Here is a 10,853-nt window from a genome sequence, read left to right as displayed (position 1 = left end):
TTCTTGAAATATGTATAGTTGCTGTGCTTGTGCTGCTAAGCAACCATATAATATCAGAAAACAGCAAACTGGCAAACATGAATCACAAATGACACAAATGCTGTTTCTATGAAATCATCATCAGACCAGTAGAGAAATGGGAGGGAGATGACTGGAATGCTGTCTGTACTGAACTCAACAATAGCTCCTCTGCATTCTTCTTCTGTGAGAGACTCTGTGACATTTTTAGCCTCTGTGACAGATCTGTAACAAAACAGCTCTTTTATGTGTAAACTACAGGTCCGGATTGTTACTGGCATAACCTATGTCCTTGCAAACGGTCATTTTCACATTTTTGTGGATACAAATTGCTGCAAATTTGTTATGAAAGCTTGTAGACTGAGGATGTGCAAAGAGAAAATATATTAATTTGTAAGTGTATTATAAAGTTTTCAGTGTTTTATTGTATTATGACTGATTTTATTTGAGAAAAATGCATTTACTGTAAATACAAATACAAAAGTATTACAAAAAAACTGCATGAAATTAATAATGTAACACAATCAATTCATAATCATAATAATGACAAAAATATAAGTGAGGGCTCATGATTGTAAGCAGTGATAATGTATGTATTCACTGACTTCATGTGAATTGATATAGTGACCATCACAACGATCAACGTCATTCACATTCACTTGTTTCGCTGCAGAGGAGAAACAACTCACTGACTAACCCATAACCCACTAACTCTCTGTGGGCCCAATTGGTCTATTATTCCATATCTTGAATAAAGCTGCTACCAGGGGGCAGTGATGTGACTGTGAATGTGCCTTGGGTATAATTTGTCTTTTTATTTAATTTTTTTGTGTGTGCACTTTACCACTTGTGTGCCCTGATATGATCAGACAACAGCAAAGTAAACATACACTTGTGAAGATAATTTAAACAAAATTTTCCCAGGTATTGACTAATTTGATTGGATGGAATAGAGGTTGTTGATGTTTTTGGCTCCCTATGAGAATGACATGGACTCATTCAACCTCTTTAGTTTACCACAGAACCAGACAACTGCACATGTTCACAATGTATTATAATTTTGCTGAGTCATCAGGATGTTTTACGAATATAACTCCATATAAGGAAATGGTTGAAATTGTATCAGGTTTTTAGCATTTTATGAAAAAAAATGTCACTTATGTTATGCTCAGCAAGCAAAGTTTCATTGTGAAATTTTAATGTGACATCAAATGTTAGAATGTTGTATAACCAATACATGGCGAATATTAAAATTAAAATTCAATTTTGTCTGCAAAACCTCACTCACACCATAGGCTACACTAAAAACTAGACTGACTTGTTATAAATGCTAAACGTTTATTTAGACATCACAACATTTTGATATTTGCTAAAGATTTAAATGATTACTGTTTTTGAATATTAACTTTAACTGAGAGTTCGATGAGGGGAAAGGTAATCTAATAATCTAAAGTAATCTAAATGTAGATTCAACTCAATATTCAAAGGTAAGCTATTTCCTTCAGACATTTCCTTTAGTATTTCTGCTGTAATTATGACAAAGCTGCTTGTTTTACAGCTGTGTTATTAAAATAAACTGAATGTTGATATAACTAAAAAGATAATAGATTGTATGTTTTTCAGCATTTAAGTTAGATCATTTTAATATATATATATATATATATATATACACACAGTATATATTGTATTTAGTAATTTATTAATTTAAATAATTTGTCATCCTCCGGCCCCCATGAAGTTTGTTGAGGCCCCTTAGGCCCCTTAGACATAAGTATTTAGTGGGTTGAAAACCATATGGTACCACAACCATTTTGTATCACTAGTGTTTATGACAATTTCAACAAAATGAGAAAGGAAATTTTCTGAGTACAATTTTCATACTCAGATAGATATGGCCATAATGTAGGCTAAGTAACCTTGCATATTTGTCCACCCCATACACCAAATCTCAACATACTTTTTATCTTAGCATTAGCCTAGCCAAGCTATCACTGCCATCAGTGTAAAAGGCCCTGTTTTAAACTAACAGGCCTGTGCCAATAAAAGAGCCCAAGGTGTTTGGATCATAGCAGCCGAAATTTTAACGTTTGTTTGCTCAGTTTGATAGATACTGCGCCGTGTGTTCTCCTTTCTACTACAAGCACTCGCGCTCCCTAGTCATTGGTGTCTGTTCGTGCTGGTTCCACTCTGGTGTTCTGGTTCAGCTTGTGGCGAATTTGATACCAGTAGCTAACAAGCTATATGCCTTTAGCATTGCCACTTTACAAATTGTCGTGTTGACAAATGTGGTGATGACGATCAAACTGTTCTTCGTTTGCAAACATCATTGCACGAGATAGATAGATAGATAGATAGATAGATAGATAGATCTTTTCCACTTATAAATCGCTTAGGTGTCTGCTAAATTTGTTGTGACTGTAAGTGTAAAGTGCAGTTTTGAACCTCCATTATAATTTGATAGAATATATTTTCTGCTGCATTTATTGCTGAATAAACAATCAACCTCCATTATTTCTACCTGAAATTACCTAATAATATAGTCAGGTTAATTCTACTGAATAGCCTACATTTGTTTTCTACATTATGTTTTATGTTTGTACTGTTTTTAGTGTATATATGGAACTATGGTATCACCATAGGATAAATATGGTATCAACAGTCCCAATCACCTTACAACAATCACATTATGTCACAAATTGATCAAAAACAAGAAAATGACCGAACTTCACGTAGCCCTGCAGTACCTTCAGTTGTATGTGTAGCGATTTCTTTTGCAGCCACTTGGTGGTGATCAAGACAATGAAACTGCAAATCCATATAGCTGGTGTGACGAACGGAGGGTGTGCATGTCTAAAAGCCAGTACAGCTTTACATAATAATAAATATGAAAACAAAGAGAGATGGTACTGCTGATTATTATTTAGGATGTATGAGGTGCTATAACATAGGAACCTAATAATTAGCAAAAATAAAATTCAACTTGCATTTAAAAAAAAAGTACCACAATAAATCTAAGAGTTCCAACCACTTTTCAATTTTTATAAATTAAATATAATATAAAAGACTAGCAATAATAAAGAAAAAGCATTCAAATATTTTGTCAATCAAGTGTGTGTTAACTAAAAGCCAAAGATTGTATATAAGTTGGGATAAACTCTGCACCTAGGCTATTGGTAAGAGAATAAAGACCACATAAGAGCCATTATTCGGTTTTATTTCTGATTATATTTTGTTCCCATGTACAATAAAACCAGTATTAGTTTCTATGTGAAGCTGAATTCACATTTCACGTCTGAGTGAACTGTGGAGCTGTGACATCTCAAAGAGAGCATCCTTTACACTTTACTGAGTCTTCTAAATGCACAGCTGCCTACTCAAAAGAATGAGGTACAGCGTAATATCTCACAGACAGTGTCTTCATATAAGAGTGAATATGAATATAATTCCATGTACAGTTTGACAAGAGTTCTGTAAGGAAGCTGTCTAAAGAACAACAATTGAACTCAAAATATTTAAATCTGGAATCAGCCTTGAATATGAAGTTTTCCATAATAATTTATTTAAATAAACATAGCTTGTAATAATCTAATAACTAAGACTCAGATATAATGTTTACTATATATTTTATAAAAATATGTTTATTCAGTTATTAAACTGGTTCATGAAGTGTAAATGGACTACAGAACATGAGAGATGTTTGTTTAAATCATGGCATTCCTGTTGCAAGAACTCCTCTGTAAAGGATGACCTAGCAGGAGCTCCTTCTCTTGAACAAGACTGTCTAGCAGCTCCTGCTGCCGATGGTTATGGTAAACCTTCAGGAAGGCTAGTACTGTTAGACCCAACCAGCATAAACTGGCCGACCACAAGCCAAACTGTGAGGGGAAAAAATGTTACATATATTAATACCACATATTATAGAGATTATGTGCAAGAGACCCATGAAATACATACTGGAAAATCTCTGCTTGTGAATGTAGGTTTTATGGATGAATGTTTACCTGTGCAATGGCAAACTGGTCATAAAAGGAGTTGTTGTCAACACCAAGCTCTAAATCTGTGTCTTGCAGATCCTCACAACTGCCAAATGAAATTAACCAAATTTAAAGCAACCGTAAACTTTTTACCTTGAAATATCAGTTTCAAAATCATTGTGATGGTACGCAGACTTCTAATAAGATGAATTGCTTGTTTTTTCCCACACAATCCCCCCAAACCTCTGTTCTGGGGGAGTATGTCGCTGCATTTCAAATGGGATAAATCCAAGGGCACTTCGTAGCGAGTGCAATCATGACCACAATACTGAAGGTCAAAAGAGTACAACTGATGGACACTTTGCTAGGGTGCTCCACAGTCTCAAAATTAAAAAAAAAAAACTACAGTTGCCTTAAAACCCGAGTAATTTGAAAGTGACTATATTTTGGAAATTTACAATGGCGGAGAAAAAATATGAGAGCCAATTAGAATTTTGTAACTAATTACATTAATTACTTTTATTAACGTTTGTATAACTATAACTATAAGTAATTTAAAAAAAAAGTATAAAAAGCAATATCACGCTTGCTCTTTGTAGTAGGCTACTAAATATCAGCATGACTCTTATTCAGCCCTAGGTATGAGATACAGTGCAGCACTCTTTTGTGATATTGCTTGACTCTAACTGATTTCAAATGGTTTAAAACAGTTTACCTGCTGGGCATGACCCCATTTTCAGTGACAGAATCACACCATGCACTGAAGCCAACACTGGAGATGGTACCGGCAACAAATACCACCAACAGGCACAAGAGCAGATTCAAGAAGGCATGGAAAAGAGAGCTGCCAAAACATGTATGATAACATCATTTACTGACTGAAACGTTGGGATGTTTTTATGCAATGTGGTGTAAGTGAATGAGGGGATGCCTACTCGTCCTGGCCTTTGCAGAGGAAAAAAGATCCGCCATGCCTGTACAGCAGACAGAATGACAGACACGATGCCCACGACAGTGATGAAGCGGCAGGATGACTCTGGTCCCCATTCTTCAACTATAAAGCGCTGTTTCCCCATCGTCATGTTCTCATTCTGCCACATTCCCTCAGTAAACAGCAGGCATTTCCCCTGGAAGTCATCGCTGTTTTCAGAGAGCGGCACGACGGCGATGAAACCGAAAAGAAATGCTAAAAAATAAAGGATGCACTGGCCAAAGAGACAATTATCGACGGCCATCGTTCCGGCGACTGTTTACGCAACGATGCAGCAGTTTAATCGTAGAGCTGTTATTGATAGAAATTTAGATATGAAAGAGTAAATACAACAAAATGCAAAAAATTCCTTTCTGGAAGGAAGAACTATAAAATATTCCATGTTCAGTTAAGTATACTGGACGTCTTATTGAACATGTTTTTTACATGAATGTTTAAAAAAATCTGACATTTTTTTTAATTTTTCACATTTCATAGACATTCAGGTTTTAAAAAATGTTGTCAAAGAGATTATAACCCAGTCAACAATTTGATCTCACAATGATGTCACCATGAGCTCACATGATTCTCATGGTGTGGTCACAATGTGTGTGTCACAGTGAGCTAAAAGTGTAACCACACAGCGCACTCACTGTGCGCTCATACTGTGGGTCACAATGTGAGGTCACTGCACACTCACTGTGTGCTCATACTGTGGTCACAATGTGAGGTCACTGCACACTCACTGTGTGCTCATACTGTGGTCACAATGTGAGGTCACTGCACACTCACTGTGTGCTCATACTGTGGTCACAATGTGAGGTCACTGCACACTCACTGTGTGCTCATACTGTGGTCACAATGTGAGGTCACTGCACACTCACTGTGCGCTCATACTGTGGTCACAATGTGAGGTCACTGCACACTCACTGTGCGCTCATACTGTGGTCACAATGTGAGGTCACTGCACACTCACTGTGCGCTCATACTGTGGTCACAATGTGAGGTCACTGCACACTCACTGTGCGCTCATACTGTGGTCACAATGTGAGGTCACTGCACACTCACTGTGCGCTCATACTGTGGTCACAATGTGAGGTCACTGCACACTCATACTCACACCGTGAGGATCACAGTATGAGGATCGTGTGATGTCACTGTGATCATCGCATGATCTCACGTGTTGACTGGGAAGCGTCATTCTCGCGTTCTGCGATTTCATTTGATCTCAGAACAAATCGGCCCAGTGACTTCTAAATAACCATTGCTGTACATGCCAAAAAACTCAAAACAAAATCGTCCAGTATAGGATACTGACAAATTCCAATGTGAACTTATAGAGTAAAGGCTTCTCCCTAATATCTAATCATCTTAGAGAGTTTGTCCTTAAACTAACCCATGTATGTACATGTTTTGAGTCGATGGGGTTTATTTCACAGATAATAAATACATATTATATTATTTATTATTGAAAGCATGTGGGTGTGGAAGCACTGATGTTATTCGCTTGGGATTGGCCCAGATGGTTGGGAAGGGTTCTGTTAAATCCTAAGGATAAATGGATTAGGTGGAGGTCAGTGAGAATTCACTCTAAACACACTCCTCACCTCTTCTGTGGTCCCTTACTTGAAATATGCAAAAAAAGGAAATAACGGCATCTACAATCAAGGTCCATGGATAACAAGCCCATATGTGACTGTGTGAGATCTGGGCAGGTAGGTTATGTGGTTTTAAGGGGGTGGGGGTTGTGGGAATACAACTGAGAATGGCATTAAAGTAGTGCCTATAGTGGCTAGAATAACAGCTAATGTTTTGCTATTTATAATGTTTTTTGAGTGTGTACATGGAATACATACTTGACAAGTTAACAATGCCCTGATTGATTACATTCTAAATTCATACTCATATTAAATATGCATTAAAACAATATATAACTTAATAAAACTATGAACCATAAGTAAGATATATGCATTATAATTGATAAAATACTTAACATTTCTGCAACTTAATGAACTAAGATAAGCTTCCACATTAAACTCAGAAATAATACTTAAGTATTAGTATATAGTAAATATACAAATATATTTAATATATATTAAATAGCCATTTACATACATTGTAAACTGTCCGTGCATTTATTTTATTACATTATCATCTTGATTTCAGTATCTGTGCTATTATGAAGCTAAGGCCGTCATTCAGGAGCGTAAAAATACCTAACCTAAGCTGCTTATGTGGCCCTCTTGGCCTTCTCTCCCAGTTCACTTCCCTCCTCCCCATGGAACATGTTGCCTGTCTTCTCTCATTTACCCAGTATGTTGTATCGCCCTAAAATAAAATGAGCTTTACACCTGGACGTAAACATTTACCACTGAGACGGTAAAAGCAACGCTCCCCATCGAAAATGGCAGTCTTAAAAGTGACATTTACGAAGACAAACAGAGACAAACTGGCCCAGGTTTTATGGGTGCTGAACTGGGTGTCTGTGGTAACTGGAGTCACGCTCTTCAGCATGGGCCTGTTCTTAAAGGTGGAAATCGAGAAGAGACGGGAGCTGATGTCAAAAGATATCGTGTCAGTGCCAAACATGCTTATCTGTGTTGGCTTGACTGCCTGTGCTATCAACTTCCTGGGGGGCAAGATCTGCTATGACTGCGTGGACACTACCAAGTTCCTGCGATGGAAGCTGCTGATGCTGCCTTACAGCATATGTACCTTTTTCTTTACCTTTTGCATCCTCGTGGGCGCCCTGATGTGCTATAGCATGCGTAACGATCTGGAGGAGTCGCTGTTTTTGGGCTTGCGTGATGCCATGCGCTACTATAAGGACACGGACATGCCAAGCCGCTGCTACATAAAGCACACAATGGACATGCTGCAGATGCAGTTTCAATGCTGCGGCAACGGAGGCTATCGAGACTGGTTTCACATTCAGTGGATTAGTTACCACTACCTGGATATGACCAATAGCGAAGTGGTGGAGTAAGTCAATATCTACCCACAATGCAATTTAATGTTACGTGGTTCACCCATCAATGAAAACTGTGTCATCATTTACTCACCTCATGTCGTTCCAAACCTGCATGATGGCTTCTGTGGAACACAAAAGAAGATATTTTGAAGAATGTTTCAGTTGATTTTGTCTATACAATGAAAGTCAGCAGGGTCCATCATAGCACCCAACCCCACTGACTTTCAATTGAGACATTTTTTAATTTGTTCCACTGAAGAAAGAAAGTCATACAAGTTTAGAACAACATGAGGGTGTGTAAATGATGACAAAGTATTTATTTTGGGTGGACTATACCTCGAATATAGGTATATTATTAATATCGCAGAAAGTTATTTAATGCATTCTTCTCTTCTTCAGGCGACTGCGGAGTAACGTGGAGGGAAAGTATCTGATTGACGGAGTGCCGTTCAGCTGCTGTGGCCTGCATTCTCCTCGGCCCTGCATTCAGCATCAAATCACTAACAACTCAGCACACTATAATTACAACTACCAGAAGGAGGAGCTGAACCTGAACCGGAGGGGCTGCAGACAGGCCCTGCTGGAGCACTACACACAGATAATGCAGTCCATTGGCTTAATTGTTCTCATCATTTGGCTTTTTGAGGTGTGATATTGACATTGTTTTCTATGTTAATATATTTTAAAATGTAATTTATTCCTGTGATGGCAAGGCTGAATTTTCAGCATCATTACTCCAGTCTTCAGTGTCATATGATCCTTCAGAAATAATTCTAATATGCTGATTTCTTATTATTATCAATGTTGAAAACAGTTGTGCAGCTTAATATTTTTGTGTAAATGGTTACACTACCATTCAAAAGTTTTTCTTTTTTTTAATTAATACTTTTATTCAGCAAGGATGCAATAAATAGATCAAAAGTGACTTTTATAATGTTACAATAGAGTACAATGCTGTTGTTCTGAACTTCCTATTCAAAGAATCCTGAAAAAAAACTACATCATAATTTTCACAAAAATATTAAGCAGCCAAAAATTTCAACATTGATAATAATAAGAACTATTATTAATAAATTAACACTAATAATAATTGAGCACCAAATGAACATATTAGAATGATTTCTGAAGGAAATGACCATAAATGTCTTTACTGTATTGAGATGACTAGGAAAAACATCCCAATTAACCTGAATTCACCCTATGTATTTTTTATTTATTTTCTTTTTTCTTTTCTTTATTCCTATTATAATTATTTTTTCAGTATGGGTTAGTTTCACAGTTCAAATCAAATGCAAGGGTTTGCAGACATCTACTGATAAACAGATGCAATTTCAATTGGCTTAATTTTCTTAAAAAATGTAAAGTGAAAAAAAGTGTGACGTGACATGTAGCCAAGTATGGTGTCCTATACTCGGAATTTGTGCTCTGCATTTAACCCATCCAAGTGCACACACACAGCAGTGAGTAGTGAACAAACGCACACACACACACCGTGAACACACACCCGGAGCAGTGGGCAGCCATGTGCTGCAGCGCCCGGGGAGCAGTTGGGGGTTCGGTGCCTTGCTCAAGGGTCTTCTCACCTCAGTCATGATACTGAGGGTGAAAGAGAGCACTGGTTATTCCCTCCCCCCACCTACAATCCCTGCTGGTACCCGCAAACTTTGGGTTACAAGTCCGACTCTCTAACCATTAGGCCACGACTGCCCCCAAAAAATTGTCTGTCGGGTGAGATTTGAACCTGCAACCTCTCATTCTTAAAGCAAGAAACACCTGTAGCTTCCTCATTTTCTTCAATCTTTGTTCCTTCCTCTAGGTGTCAGTGCTGACAGGAGTGCGATATCTTCAGACAGCCATGGAGAATGTGCTGAGGTTAGGAGACGCTGACTCTGAGTCTGACGGCTGGCTTCTGGAGAACAGCATTGCAGACACTGCACGTTATAACTTCAACATCATCAAGAACCTGGGCAAGTGCTACCAGGTGGATGACGATCCCAACATAGACGTGCCAAGCACCAGCCAGCAAGCACAAGAGAATGTGCCTGTAAAGCAAATCCCTGTCGCCCGGTAGCACAAGAGACATTGGACACTGAGACTTACCCAGACATTCAACAATGGCAGCCTTGGAGAGGCAGATCAAACTCTGCATTGCCGCCTTTGACTCTTTACTTGATGCACACAAAGAGGAATGAAAGTGAAGAATGAACTGAAACAATAAAACATAATGTGAAGGAGCTCTCAGCTGAAAGGCACTTCATTGTAAGGTCATCCTTGTGCCTTACAAAAAAGAGAATGAAATGTGAAATGCATTTTAAAATGCTGGGGAACAGGACTGATTTGTAACACTGGTTAACATTGCTGTAGAGAAAGATGGTAATGGAAGACAAGCTTCCCTGTGCCTCTACCCTGTAATGAAGATTATTTTGTCCATCCTAATAATATCCTAATGATAAACATATTTCAAGTTAATCTGAAAAGGGTTCAATTATAGGCCTTTGCTCCATTACTAAAAAGCTTTTACCATCCATAAAGTATAAAATGCCTTTTTCTCTTTCACTCACTTGCTTTACTTTACTGTATTAATGTTTTCTACTAGTAAACCATTCACATATTGCAGTATCAAAGGATGAATTTGGCCTGGGCCAATAGGCCTAAAATTATTATTTATTTATTTTTGGTTCCAGACAACTTATCAATACTAACAGTGGCTTCTGAATGCACCATTGCAGCACTACTGTCTTATATAAGCCTAGATTGTTTTGCAATGTTATTAAACCCATTGTGTGATTATTCTTTTAATTATGACTTTATTTCTCACAATTGCTGTTTATATGTATATATGGTGACAATTCAAAGAAAAAAAAGAAGTTTTTATCAGGCATTTCTCATATGCAAAAACAAAGTCAAACATCTAAGAAAT

The 10,853-nt window shown here is 37.6% G+C and overlaps 2 protein-coding genes across 3 annotated transcripts; one reads left to right on the top strand and one right to left on the bottom strand.

Moving 5' to 3' along the window:
- Positions 1-3,676: 3,676 nt before the first annotated feature.
- On the bottom strand, positions 3,677-5,235 carry tmem179aa (transmembrane protein 179a, genome duplicate A). The gene is given in 5 exon segments (XM_016456283.1): positions 3,677-3,893; positions 4,020-4,098; positions 4,708-4,836; positions 4,928-4,954; positions 4,956-5,235. Coding segments are annotated over 5 exon segments (681 nt in total). The 5' UTR covers positions 5,228-5,235; the 3' UTR covers positions 3,677-3,719.
- A 1,159-nt stretch (positions 5,236-6,394) lies between these two features.
- Positions 6,395-10,675, top strand: prph2lb (peripherin 2-like b). 2 transcript variants are annotated; one of them, XM_016456281.1, is made up of 4 exons: positions 6,395-6,677; positions 7,129-7,944; positions 8,333-8,579; positions 9,750-10,675. In XM_016456281.1, exons 2-4 carry the CDS (start codon positions 7,367-7,369, stop codon positions 10,002-10,004), a joined length of 1,080 nt encoding a protein of 359 aa, XP_016311767.1. In that variant the 5' UTR covers positions 6,395-6,677; positions 7,129-7,366; the 3' UTR covers positions 10,005-10,675. The 2 variants fall into 2 exon arrangements, with proteins under 2 accessions (XP_016311767.1, XP_016311768.1); XM_016456282.1 differs by lacking the exon at positions 6,395-6,677 and having other exon boundaries at positions 6,684-7,944.
- Positions 10,676-10,853: the final 178 nt, after the last annotated feature.

The sequence above is a fragment of the Sinocyclocheilus anshuiensis genome, unplaced genomic scaffold, assembly GCF_001515605.1.
Source record: "Sinocyclocheilus anshuiensis isolate Anshui unplaced genomic scaffold, SAMN03320099.WGS_v1.1 scaffold199, whole genome shotgun sequence".
Lineage (NCBI taxonomy): Eukaryota > Metazoa > Chordata > Actinopteri > Cypriniformes > Cyprinidae > Sinocyclocheilus > Sinocyclocheilus anshuiensis.
Note: the sequence above shows the minus strand (reverse complement) of the source record. Positions and strands in the feature narration are given on the sequence as shown.